This window comes from Vigna unguiculata, chromosome 11 (genome assembly GCF_004118075.2).
Source record: "Vigna unguiculata cultivar IT97K-499-35 chromosome 11, ASM411807v1, whole genome shotgun sequence".
Classification (NCBI taxonomy): domain Eukaryota; kingdom Viridiplantae; phylum Streptophyta; class Magnoliopsida; order Fabales; family Fabaceae; genus Vigna; species Vigna unguiculata.
Genome location: NC_040289.1, coordinates 36,805,722 through 36,819,807, shown reverse-complemented (window position 1 = coordinate 36,819,807; position 14,086 = coordinate 36,805,722). Strand labels below are relative to the sequence as shown.

The 14,086-nt window shown below is 28.8% G+C and overlaps 1 protein-coding gene across 3 annotated transcripts; it reads right to left on the bottom strand.

The window, feature by feature from the left end:
- Nucleotides 1–5,933: 5,933 nt before the first annotated feature.
- LOC114170468 (GTPase Der) lies at nucleotides 5,934–12,871 on the bottom strand. Of its 3 annotated transcripts, none has more exons than XM_028055953.1 (12): nucleotides 12,500–12,870; nucleotides 12,338–12,408; nucleotides 11,645–11,728; nucleotides 11,209–11,502; nucleotides 10,157–10,296; nucleotides 9,290–9,377; nucleotides 8,862–9,044; nucleotides 8,219–8,380; nucleotides 7,872–8,065; nucleotides 7,159–7,309; nucleotides 6,565–6,730; nucleotides 5,934–6,428 (listed from the first exon to the last, which is right to left on the bottom strand). In XM_028055953.1, the coding sequence occupies exons 1-12, from the start codon at nucleotides 12,795–12,797 to the stop codon at nucleotides 6,358–6,360; spliced, it is 1,902 nt and encodes a 633-aa protein (XP_027911754.1). In that variant the 5' UTR covers nucleotides 12,798–12,870; the 3' UTR covers nucleotides 5,934–6,357. The 3 variants fall into 3 exon arrangements, 2 of the variants coding, with proteins under 2 accessions (XP_027911754.1, XP_027911756.1); XM_028055955.1 differs by having other exon boundaries at nucleotides 12,338–12,405; XR_003601079.1 differs by having other exon boundaries at nucleotides 6,313–6,428; nucleotides 7,888–8,065; nucleotides 12,500–12,871.
- Nucleotides 12,872–14,086: the final 1,215 nt, after the last annotated feature.

Genomic DNA, 14,086 nt, shown 5'->3' with positions numbered 1-14,086 from the left:
TTTGGTCTCATTTTGGAAAGGACAATATTATTTTATTTTAATAAAAATTGGAATTGAATTAAACAAAAAATAATGAATATAGAGATAGAATTGAGTAAAAGAAATCATACAACCACAAATTTATACGTGACATTGATAATAACACATGACACAATACTAATATGATATATTAAATTAAAAGAAAAAAAGAAACATGAATTGATCACATGACATGTAAGGTTCATATATTGACTATTTAAACGCCATTAACAAAAATAATAAATTGATTAAAATTGACAAAAATTAAGATCTAATTAAACATTAAAATTAAATGAAAATCAAATTGAATAAACACAACAAAAATGAATACAAAAAAAATATTTAAATCTTAGAAAATTTATGAGATGATTATAGATAATACAATGTATAATCTCGGTCAATTTTTAAAATCTTATGAGTACATGTAAAAAAATTGATAATAAAAAAATTGTAATACTTAAATACATATTATTATATAAAATTTATTTTTAAATGACATGATTTAAGTTTTAATAAATTCAAAATAAAATGACATTAATAATACTCAATTATGTATTATATAGGTGGTGGCCCTACAATCTATTAAATTTTCGGTTCGTTGTCTCCATGTGGTGTGGTCCTCTTCAAGTGAAATAAATGTATTTGGTTCTAGTTCATATCTAAGATCATTAAATGCATTATCGGAAATAGTTCTGGAAAGTGTGTATAAAAGGTCTTGTTCATAACTTATACTATACTCTCTGGTGGTTGGATATATACATATACGTAAAAGGAAATACGTATAAGAATCTGACTCCGATAAATCTCTAATTTAATAGAAACATGTAAATTTATTTTACTTTAAATTAAGCATATAAGAAAATTTACTTTTGATAGAAATGTACGGAGAATTTGTAAAAATCTGTAATAAATTTTAAATCTAAGTAAATATTATATTTATAAATTTATTTAGTTAATGCGAGATTTATTAACTAATATGTCAAATAATGCAAGTTAAAGTAAAAATGTAAAATGTGTCAGACTATGTAAATAATTCAAATACTATTATGAAATACACTTAAAATATCATATAAACTTAACAAAATTTGGTTAAAAAATTTGTTCACGGATTTTAAAAAATGAATGACTAAAATTTTGAAGAGAGACTAATTCTAAATTTCACTTAAACTTAAGAAAAAAAACATATTTAATTATATATATATATAATTAAACATTAATAATATAGATAATTCGATAATAAATAAAAAAAATATATTTAATAAACAGTAAATTTTATTATAATAAACTCTGATCTATAATTTAAATATTATGTTAAGAAATAAATTTAAAATCTAATTCAAAATTGTAAAACTAACTTGAGGTGATATTTTCGGTGCTTATATATATAAATTCACCATAAGACCTTCAACAATTTGGCAATAACTAATTTAGAAAAATAATATTAAAAAGAAATGTGCAGTAACTTCTAAATGAGGAAAACAAAATTATTGTGTTTAACCATTAATAGTAATTATTTTGAGGTAGAAATTGCAATAATTTGCGGTTCAGAAGAGTGACGACGCGTAGTACTAGCCCATCTGGCCAACCATTATTAGCATAAATATTTGACAATGACACCAGAATGGTGCATAGTAACTCCACTTATTATTTTACCAATTTATCACATTTTGAAATTCAATTTTAATATCTTAAAGTAAGAAATAACTTAAACTTATTTATATATATATATATATAAGTTTAGTTATTACACTAGCATCTAATTAGAAATCTTCATGTGAAACAATGTTACATCTTGTTGTGAATTTTTAAGGGTCAAATATGTTTTTTGTCTTTTAATTTTTAATGAATTTTGAAATTAGTCTATTTTAAAACTTTGGCTCAATTTAAATTTTTATCTTTCGAAATACGTAAATTTAATTTTTTTAATCAAATTTTGTTAAATTTATTTGATATTTCAAGCGCGTTTCATAATAATATTTGACTTAACATTAAAGAAAAAATGTATCAAACAATATAAACAACCCAAATATAATCCGAAAATACGTACAAAACATCAAATGAACCTAACAAAATTTGATTAAAATGACTAAATTCACATATTTTGAAAGATAAAAGACTAAATTGATAAAAAGTTTTGAAATAGACTAATTCTAAAATTCACTAAAAATTAAGGGAGAAAAACATATTTAACTCATTTTTTATAATTAATAGTGTAAAATATTTTATGTCGACAATATAAATTCTAAAATTATAATATATAAAAGTGTCATATATAGATATACATGTTCCCTTACTATAATAATGAATGCATGGAAATAATAATAGGTTTAATCAAAAGGCAAGCATTTAAAACTACAACTATATATATCCCAACAACATCTAGGAATGAGAGTTGCTTTAAATAGAAGCAATGTCATCAACTTCTACACACTCACAAACACTGGTGAGATAAGAATCCAGAAACGTCACCACTGTTTGAATGCTTTTTCCAAAGAGAGAAACTTCATTTTTATATTGCCCATACTACAACGAGTTTCCATAACGAAACATTTATTAGAAAGGAAAGGTGTGACAGTTTTTTTAATGTGTTCTTTTAACATATTTTTTGGTTATTGGTTCATTATATTAGTAAGAAGAAAGTCACATTGCATTTTCTAAATTTTCAATAAATTTAATAGAATGTGTTGAATAGAGTTAATTTTATTATTAAAAAAAGTCTCTGTGAGTTAATTTTCTATAACAAACGGTAAAAAGGAAAAAAAAAGAATTATCAGTTAAAACTATTTTATGTATAAATTAATTTACATAATTTTTTTTTCTATTAATTTCTTGAAAAGACAATTTCTAATCTATATATAAACTAATTCTAGTGAACGAAAAAGGTGGCTTAAGTATTTAGGAGAAATTTTATTGAAACAAATTCAAAGTTTGTGATACCACTTCTCGATTTTTCTAGTGAAACATAAAGTAAATATGTATTTTTTTATGTTGGTTTAAATTTGTCACTCTTACGATTCTCTCCCATCTTCATATGTTACATGTTAATCTCGAAACTTTTAAGGAAATCTGGTCCCAAATCAAGTTTCTTTTTTTTAATCCTTAAACTTGACATTTTAACTATCTTTTTAATCTCAATTAAAAAAATAAGTTTATTTCATAATTTAAATTAATGACTGTAAAATAGAAAACATAATTTACATCTTTGATTGTTAGAGTGAAGGTTATTATTATTATTATTATTATTATTATTATTATTATTATTATTATTATTTTATTATTATTATTATTATTATTATTATTATTAATTCAAAATGACAAATATACTTGTTGAAGTCAACACATCTAAACCATATAACCTGTAAGAAAATAAAATATAAATAATATCATAATATGAGATAAAAAAAATATTTGAAAAATTAGAAATGGTAATGTTTAAATTATCAGATGATACTAACTAATTTTGTAGTTAAACAACTAGAAGAATAGAAATAATAATAATAATAATAATAATAATAATAATAATAATATGTAGTTTAAACTCAATTAAAAGAAATCAGTAGATTGCAATTCTACCACAGCCTATTCAAACTTTAAGAATATGAAGTAAACATTTTTTTGGAAGAACATTGTAAACAATATTCTTTAACTGTCTTAAAAATAAAAGAATGTAACAGTATTACAACCCTTTAAAAATTAGAAACAGCACTAAATACTTTCCTTTGTTAAAAGAATTTGGTGAAATAGAATATAATAATAACACCGTAAATACAAATAAAAAACAATAAAATAATACCGAATTGAGATGTTACCTTTAAGGTATATAAAATTATATGTGTGTAGTTCCGATAAAATTGAGAAACAATTCACTATCTGAAAAAAAAAATGAGATTGGTACAAATTTATTAACTTTCGATCCCACAATAAATTGAGATAAATTATTATTTTCTACCTGTTATAGAAGCAAAATTTTCTCTAGCCACTATGTTATTCAATAAACAAAATTCAATAATTTTATTTCAAAGATTATTAGATTAAAAATTTCTTTAATCATATACACAACACAACAACTGATGATATTATATATACACACACAAGAATAATTTTAAGTTTTTATTATTGTTTATTTTTTATAAATCTAATAGTTAAATAAATACAAAATATGTTATATAAATCATTGAAAACAATATTATTATTAAATATTATAACTATATAATTTAATGCATTCATAGTGGTGTGTGTATTTATAAACCCGAGTAGATCATCAAGATGGATTTAATATCTAGAAATATACACAGAACTTTGGAGAAATTCATTACTAAACTAAATAAAAAAATTCAAATTAAATTGAGTTAAATTTTTTTTATACTTTTGTCTATTAGCAATTCAATCCAGCCTTTCTTGATCTTTTATAATCGGTAAGTTTTTTTTAAAATTCGTAATTTCATAGCATATTTTAGAATATTTTTAAAAACAAATTATATAAATTAATGTTTACTAATTTTAGTAATTTAATATTTCAAAAGTACACATATATTTAATAAATAATAAATAATTTAAATAATTATATTAAGTTAAATCATATTTGATTCAATTACAAAGAAAAATTTTACTAATTAGTTTGCACCTATGATGTACAGATACGTGTATCAAAGATGACACATATCCAATATGTTTATTTTAAAACTAATAAAACACTATACGTAATATACAATAATTGTTAAAAACATAATAAATATATGATGGTTATTGTGTTAATCAAATTAAAACTATATATACTAAAGTTATCAACATAAAAAATATAAATTATTGTCATCATAATATCACTATAAGAAAACTCTTAAACAATGACCAATTTTAGTGTTAGAGAACAGTTTTCTAATTAGAGATCAATTTATAGACTAATTATTTTGGTAACCGAAACTTTGATAGCTAATGATAATGACTAATTTAAAAACAAATTATTTTGATAATTAAAACTTGATAGCTAATGTTAGTAACCAGAAATCAATTCATAATAAAAATTATTTTAAATTATCAATTTAGAGAATAATTATAATTTTTGAAACTATTTTAGTTATCAATAAATTTTTATTTTTAAATTAATATTTAAATTAGTTATTATAAAGTGACTAATTATTTTTGTTACTAAAATTAATCATTATTTAAAATTTTCTTATACTGAATTACAATCATATAAATTAGATACTTAACTGATTGATAAAATATCCTACAATATTAAATTCATGTACAAGTCAGACACATATATTATTAGTGCATACTTTTGCTGCTCTTGTACCCAAAACTGCCACCAAAATACCGAACACACAGGATACAATACGTTCACAGCTTTAACAGTCATATCATGGCCCTGTAGATGTGAAATAAACAGGCTTGGTTCAAGAGGGGTCAACAAACTCAAACACAAATCTTCGAAGTCGATCATTTATAAAAAATATTAAAACATAATGTTACTAATAACTTAATCAACTTTTCAATGAATGCAAATTAGTTTAAAATAATTTTATATATAAAATGACGAAAGTTGTATTAATAATGATTTTATCTTGTGATTACAGTTGTATTGTAATTAATGAAATTAGGGACAAATATTGCCTTCGTAATGTGACGAGTAAAAATGAATGGCACCAAATAGTATTGTTAAGTGCGTTAGATGTTTAGGAGGGAGTCAGCTGCAACACAGCTACGAGATAGATTTAACAGAAAATGTTCGTTCTTTCTGAAACAGAAACAAACAGATTAAAACTAAACTAAACAGTGTGTTAAACCTATCAAGCAGGTAACTGCAGCTGAATATCAGCGTATATATATGTGTGTGTATATATATATATATATATATATATATATATATATATATGTATATATATATATGTAACAACGACAAAAATTACCAGCAATTACTTAGCAAAAACAAAAAACATCATTCCAGATAGTAACTGAGAACCTGATCTCTGGAAGATGTCCAGCTTAAATATTTGAATAAAAGGAGTCGCAGACTTAGAAATCCAAAAACTCAGTTTTGCTTCAACAACTACTACAAAAAATAAATATACAATGCAGTTGTTGACAGAGAATGTGCTACGACCCCATAAATACAAAGTGCTCACTCAAGAATTACAGAATGATAATGATCACTATATAAATGACAGATCCTCATCCAAACTCTCCGCACCCATCCGGTCCTTGGGGAGATTTTACTAACCTTGATGGATTTTAAGGAAGCATTAGCATTTGAGTAGTCAAGTAGCCCCAGGTGAAAAGTTTCTTCACTTCCTTCCAACACAACATAACAGTCAGTTCTTCCATGATCAAATGTTTGACCTATGATGCAGTTAGTACCAATTTTGGATCATTTGATGTAAGATTCTCTTGGGTCCTTGTTACTGCTTTTCCTGTGAGCAAACCATATAGACATGTTTATAGCATCATTATACATTTTTTCAAGGTAGGAGAAGCAAAGGAAAAACAATGAAAGCAAAATGAGGGGCACATAGTAGCAATACTGATTTTGATACAATGAATACTAACCTTCATCTTTGCCCATTTTCCTTCTGCTGCGCCATAGAAGTCGTATGGGTGTTCCAGAAAAACCTGCGTCCTTACGCAGCTGCCTCTCCATATAGCGCCTGTATGGCTCAGGAAAAAGTTTTGCATCATTGACGAAGAACACAAATGTAGGTGGCCTTATAGCAGCCTGCAAGACGAGATCCCGTTAGAATATAAAGTAATTAAACGTTTTACTTTTGTGAGTACATAAAAGTATAACAAAGGAGCTATTGAGTATTCCTACTGCACTATTCACTTCAATAATTCTAGTAACAAATGTTTGCTAATAGAATATATTATTGAATACAAAAACTAACATGTCCCGGCCCTAGAAGGCTCCTCACTATGCAAATAAGGGATCAATGTGCGTAGTCCTACCGGCATATGCAAAAGAGGCTATTTCCAAATTCAAACCCATGATCAATAGGTCAACAGGGCACAACATCCTAATAAATGCAATGGGAACATCTCTATCATGAACAATAAAAATGACATAACAAGAATTGATCCAAACTTTCCCAGTAAACTAAAAGAAAAAATAAAAACTAAACTACCATCATAACATGATACAAATACCTGAGTGCAGTAGTAAACACGCCCTCTTTTTCCACCACGTGTCCTAGGAGGAGGCTTAAAAGCTACTGCTTCCAGAACTACTTGATTTAATATAGAAGTGCCAAGTCTTCTAGATCTTTCCTTTTCAACTTCACTAGCTGCAACAATAATCCTATTGGGAAAACAACAATAAGCGATCAGCTATCCACTTAGGAGACCAACTCCAACGAAAGTTATCAAACCTGAATAAGTAATAAGTTCAATATATGATACCATGTTCTACATCCAAGAAAAGTTATTTATGACTAAAATTTATCTGTGACAAATAATTTGTTACATCCAGAAAAAACAAAGCTAATCCATATTCAAATAAAAATTATTCTGAAAAGAGTCAGCTTCTCAAGTCCATTCCTAAGTGCATTGCTCAAGCTCAAGAAATGACCAAGGACTTTTTTACTACACATCAAGAAACACCAGTACACACAAAAAAGTACAGAGCCATCATCGGCCAATAATGTGACTACTACTTGAGATCTACCAAGATCCCTGCATTACAACAGATAAATTCAACAAAATATATGAAGCGTGACCTCATTCACCATGTGATACAAGTTGATATTTATTACACATGCCTATGAAATAAAAACTTGTTTTAAAAGGAAAGTTGGACGAATTCAAAGCATGGAATTAGCATGTATACAGCATAAATCAATAACTTTCCAGATAAAACATACTTGTCAACACTGTTACCAGCTATAGCAGTAGAATAAACAATTGGAGCCCAATCAAGTGAGCGAAGCTTCTCTCTGACATCTTCCTCATAGTGTAATGCAGTCTGCTGCTTTTTATTTGGTATTGTATCCCACTTATTTACAACTATCACACAACCTTTTCCTTCTTTTTCTATCCTCTCAGCTATCTTGTAGTCCTTCAAAAGACATTTAAATAGTTTAAGGAGGGGAAAAGTATTACGTTAAACAACTAGTATCCCATTTACCTCCAGCCTGCAGCATTACTTTATTATAACCAAAAGAAAGACAATATAGATTTCATGCCACAAACAAAAGAATTCATTGGGAACCTGTTCTGTGATACAAGCCATGGCCTCGATGACAAGAGCAACAACATCAGAACGACGAATAGCACGAAATGCTCGATTCACTGACAAAGCCTCTGTTGTACTCCCAGCTGATGCAATGGCTGCTCTTTTCCTGATTCCAGCAGTATCAATAAGTTGGAACTTCTACAGAAAAGAAAATAAGAAAATAATTATTGTGCTTGCTCAAAATAATAAAAGATTACCAAATCATTATGACAATCTGGTATCGTTACAGCTTAAACAAAGTTGTGGTTGGGAAAGCTTTATAACTAACTACGCGTTCAAAATTTTCATTTTTCTGAGAAACAATAAATTTTAGACCTAATTCAATCTCACAAAACTTACATACAAAATGAAATTTGTACCAATTTATATATTATAATTTGGTCATACCATACCACCTTAAAAATAATGAATTTTAGACCTAATTTAATCTCACAAAATCAGCTTATACGGGGAAGTTTTGTATCCATTTATAAACAATAATTTAGACATATATGTGGTTGATGTCACATTTTCAACAATTCTTACAAAAATGTAATAAAAACTTTTGAATTAAGACTTGATTTATTTGTGGTGCTACATGCATCAAGTGTTTACTAGTTAGTCAACAAAAGAATCGCACCTGTCCATCTGGTCCAGTAAATTCAGTATCAATAGCATCACGAGTAGTGCCACTGATGGGGCTAACTATTGTTCTGTCCTCACCAACCAGTGCATTCAAAATGCTACTTTTGCCAACATTTGGTCTACCAACAATTGAAATTGCCGGAACATAATCTTCTACTTCATCAAGAATATTTGATTCCTATAGTTCACCATGAAGTAAAGCATAAATTGAAAAATTAAGGGCCTCAGAAATAAGAATAAAAACTAAGATCCTAAATTGTATAGAGATCAACAATAATACCACCTCAATCTAATTACTTGCATCCGTTGGTGATGCAAAATATAGTCAAATCAACTTGTGTGAGACGTTATAAATATAAAACCTAAATTTACCAATTGTCAATGATATAACAGAAGAGAATGCAACGTATACAGAAAACAAACCTCAACTTTCTGTAAGCCAGAACAAACAAGGTCAAGAAGCTCTCCAGTTCCAGTCCCTGAGATTGCTGATACTGGAAGTGGTTCAAATCTGATATAGTAACCACAACACAACACTTGCAGATTAAAATATATCACTTAGAAAGATCAGTAAATAATATGATGCAACAATGTAAGAATTCCACTCAGCCTGTTTAACCGCTAAAAATTTCAGATGTCCGTTTAGAGGGGGGAAGGTGAATTAGAAGTTATCAAGGATATTTTTGTTGATCTCTTATACTTTTAATATGATGTAATCCTGAACACCTTTATGATTGCTAAAAGGTCCATCTAATCAAGAGAAATTAAGTTTCTTTTTAAATGTGTACTTGTTATATCTTAATCGCATCAATAATAGAAAACTGCATAACAACATATATTTTATACCTGACCGTGGTTATTTACTCTAAATTACTCACATGTGAACCAATAAGAGGAATAACACATAGTAAAAAAGTAAAGTAAATTGAAATTAAAAAGGGTGGTTCTGTACCATAATTGGGGTTAAAGCGAATATTCACATCTATCAAACCAAACTTCGTTTAATACTACAACAACACATCATAATTAAAATAACGGCTTACTGCCACCTGAACTGTATATTTATTGAAAAAGTTAACTGCTTTTGGTTAGTTAACCACTAATATAAGTAAGTCATCCGATTCCCCATAATGGTCATTGAATTTAATTTAACACGATATGAAAGTATCAGATTATAAACATTATTTATAAACCGGTTAAGTGCCCTGACCATTTTCCACTGTTTTTTGCCACACTTTAGGCATTCAATATTCACCCACTCAGGAGTGCATCCTCACAGAAATAGCTTACCCAAGGGACCAAAATTCAGATGTCTGCATAATTCTTTTGCGAGGAGATTCACACTTGTTAACTGCCAGAATGACATATTTATCTGAGTAGTTTTTACGTAGCCAATCAGCAATCTCCTCATCAGCTGCTGTTAGTCCTGCCTGTTCAACATATGTGTCATTACTGTCTTTGGATCATGATTTGGAGCGCTATGTAAATCAGTTGGTATATCATGCTTTTAAAATAACAACAAAATTATAGTCCCATTTTGATGGTGTATAATTGCCAGCTGTAGCCAGATGGCACCATTATAGGAACCAAGTTATATAACAAGAGAAATAAACTGGTTACAATATGTATCACGATCATAATAAAATTCCTCTGTATAATGGAATTAGAGAAATCAAACAAAGAAACAGTACCGGATAGAAATAACCTCCGTACAAATATGGAATAACCACTAATGGGACTTTCCCAACCCACTCATCCACAGATACCTATCAAACCAGGCGAGCCTATCAGAATAGGCAACCACCGTATCAAATTTCATCTTAAAACTGATTGGCATTAAGTGAAGTTGTCCAATATATATATATATATATATATATATATATATATATATAAGTGGCACCCAAATAATTGATGCGAGACTTCCCAACTAAGCACCAGCCTTTACTCAAAATCAACAACCACAACCTCAGAATAATTTTCACCCTTATATTTGGTACCCTCCATCTTCATATACACATTTTCTCTTTCTCTTTCTTCGCACCACCCTCAGTTTATGTAACCCTCTTTTGCAAACGTGACGTATGGGCCTAAGACACCGTGAATACCCAAAGTAGTAAAATACGGGTAAAAGTTAGATTCAAGAATTCCCAAAAAATATTTATCAATGACTGTAGCCTTGGAGGAATGGATTGCCCATCCTATTCATACTAAAAGGAAATATCGCCTTTTAACGTATCTTGTGACCCATTTTTTATATATTTATTATATTACAACAAGAATTGAGCAGGGAAAAAGAAACAGCCCTAGACAAGGAAAATTAAAAGACATCGCATACAAAATACCTGACCATCGACCAGGAAAATAATAACAGATGATTCTTCCACAGCTGCAGTTGCTTGTCTCTCGATCATTGAGGGCATCCTGGCAACAGCTGCTTCTCTAACAGCAAGTGGAATGCCATCCATACCAATGGTAGTAGTAATAGCCAGCTCTTCCATAACAGTAGCTTGTGACTTTGAAACAGTGATAACCCCGCCTGTGTCCACTACCATGAACTCATGCTCCCCCCAATACGATCGACCATATAAACGATCCCTGGTAACCCCAGGTTCATCAACCACAATAGCCCTGTTTCCCTACAATTTAAGCATCAAAGAGGTGAATATTATAACGAATCAATTTCAACATTCAGGTTTTGGATGCATCAAAAATTCCAATGTTATATCCCTAAAACACAAAGACATAAAGAAAAACAAAGTTTAGAGAAATCTTCAATACCCCAACAAGACGATTAAATAATGCTGACTTGCCAACATTTGGCCTTCCAACAATTGCAACCCTTTGGAGAAGATTGTCCGGGATCTGCCATCCAAATTAGACGAGTTTCAGTAAGTGTCCCCGTTTACTTCAATCTCGTTAAAAGAAATACTGCTAACTAGTTACAAACAATAAAGAAAAAGTATCTGCCTAAAAACAGGTGTTCATAGCTATTGTGACTCACACCTAAGCTGGAGAATGTAGTAAATTCAAGCGTAAGTGACAAATCTCCCGATTCATATAACTAAAAAAAGACTCATTGCTTGAATTCTTTGGCATCGTGTAGAGTTCCAGAACTTGCCAAGTACATTATCGTTGTAATATATAGGCTTAGTTACCTTTTTTTATTCTTTTTATTTTATTCAATTTGATCCTTCTATTAATTAAAAAAGTTGTTCAAGTCTCTCAATTTTAAACATGCAACAATGTGCGTTTGAAATTTGAGGTGGTTAGTTTTATAAATTATTATTATAGATTGATTATAAATTGTATTACTCCTAAATCAAAACAGTGAATATTTTATTAGTAATGGAACCTAATTGAATAAAATAAACAAAATAATGGAATAAAAAGTTAATTAAGCCTTATACTAACAGATAAATAATGGAATATGTATGTGTGTATTTAACAACAAAAACTTAATTATATACTAACAGATTTTGTTCTCCGTGTATTCCTCCTGCGGGATTGAGCTGTTTCCTTGCGATCATTTTTCTCCTCGTCTTCTGAATTAAAAAAATAAAATAAAATCATAGAGATGGTCATTGAAGTGTCACTGCAAAGAGAAACAGAAACAAATTAAAAATATATATTCACCGATGCTCAGAACTTGAGACAGAGAGTTTGAATAAGCTTGGGCAGCGTCCTTTGCTTCTTGCTCGAGGGCGATGACATCGAGCTCGTCCAGTTCCTCTGATTCTTCTTCATCGTCGACACTGCCGGAGAATTTGCCGACGGTAGAGCGCTGAACGGAGCGGGATAGGGAGCGTCGAGTGTGCTTTAGACGAGAAAGGGTTGGAGAGGAGAAGGGAAGAGATTTGTGGAATGGAGAAATGGGTTTTAGGGTTTTAGCGAGAGTGTAAGAGATGGGTGGTAGTGTCAGAGTGTGTGCCATGGCATGGATTGGGAAGTAACTATATCTCAATTATCAGGATTCAACATTTGGCGGGGTTTATCTCTATTCTCCTTCTTTCCTCATCCCAAATATCCTATTCCGTACACAAAAATCTTTTTTCTTTTTCAAGATTTCCAATTAAATTTGGAGTTTAATTTTATTAATTAAAAAAATATTGTACAACAAAATTAAGGTGCTGTTCTTTGGAGTGATTCAACAAAAATTAAGTGTGATGATATTAGGTAGGAGTTTTAATTTTCTGATTAGTTGCATATATTAACCATTTTTCACTCATCATATAATTACAACATGAATTATGAGTTCTTCTTTTAAATATTAAGTGTAAATCATTCGAAAGCCTTATAAAAAAAATGAGAGAATATATCTTCTTTATAAATCTTTCATTTTGTGAATTATTATCAGCAACAATGTTTATTTCATGTTTTTATTTTTTGGAGTTGTTCCTTATAAACTTTCAACGACTTTATTTATTGCATCAAGAATTACAATAATCAAATATTTGTTGAAAGGTGGAAATGATTTTTTTAAAACTATTACTTGTATTTTTTTAGCTCAAAGAGAAAAGGATAAAAAAATGACTTTGTATACTTAGGGTAAACATAAGTTACATAAAGATTATCTTGATTCTTAAATAAGTTTGAATAGAGTCCAACCTTTTCAGAGTTCTTAAAGGAGAATTGGACTTTGTTAAAGAAGTTGAGTAAACCAATAAAAATACCACGTGTTTCTTTCCTCCTACAATTATACTTGTACAAAATTTTGTTATTCTTCACTTGTCTATGGAAACCTTCTTAAAATCATTTTAAACTGGTAGAGAATTTCTCTAGTTCGTTTACACATCAACATTTTTTTAAAAATTATTTTAAATCGTTTTAAAGTTTGATTTCAGCCCATTTCTTCTTTTAGAGTCGGCTCATTTTTTTCATAAGTAACGCTGATTAAGAACGTCACATAGATCAATGTACAAATTTTAGTACAATCATGAATATTAAGCTCTTAATAAAAATTGTTATACAACTTTTAGTAAGAAAGTATACAGTGGTAGAGCTCATCACATAGATTTGGGTGCAATTTTTGGTACAAACCATATTGATTATGCTCCTCACATATATTGATTAGACTAATAGTGATTTGTAATAGTACAATCATGACTTTTAGTCCAATTCTTATAAAAATTATAATAAAGATAATTTATTATATTATTCAATTATTTTAATTTTTTTCTACCACATCAATAAAATATACTACAAACATTACACTTATTTCTC

Bases quoted from the DNA above. Each gene is read 5' to 3' on its own strand.
- LOC114170468 (XM_028055953.1), bottom strand. From the start codon at position 12,797: ATGGCACACACTCTGACACTACCACCCATCTCTTACACTCTCGCTAAA. The intron at 12,409-12,499 runs GTGAATATATAT...TTTTTAATTCAG, and splicing joins GTCTCAAGTTCTGAGCATCG to AAGACGAGGAGAAAAATGAT. The intron at 6,731-7,158 runs GTATTTGTATCA...CTCGTCTTGCAG, and splicing joins GTGTTTACTACTGCACTCAG to GCTGCTATAAGGCCACCTAC.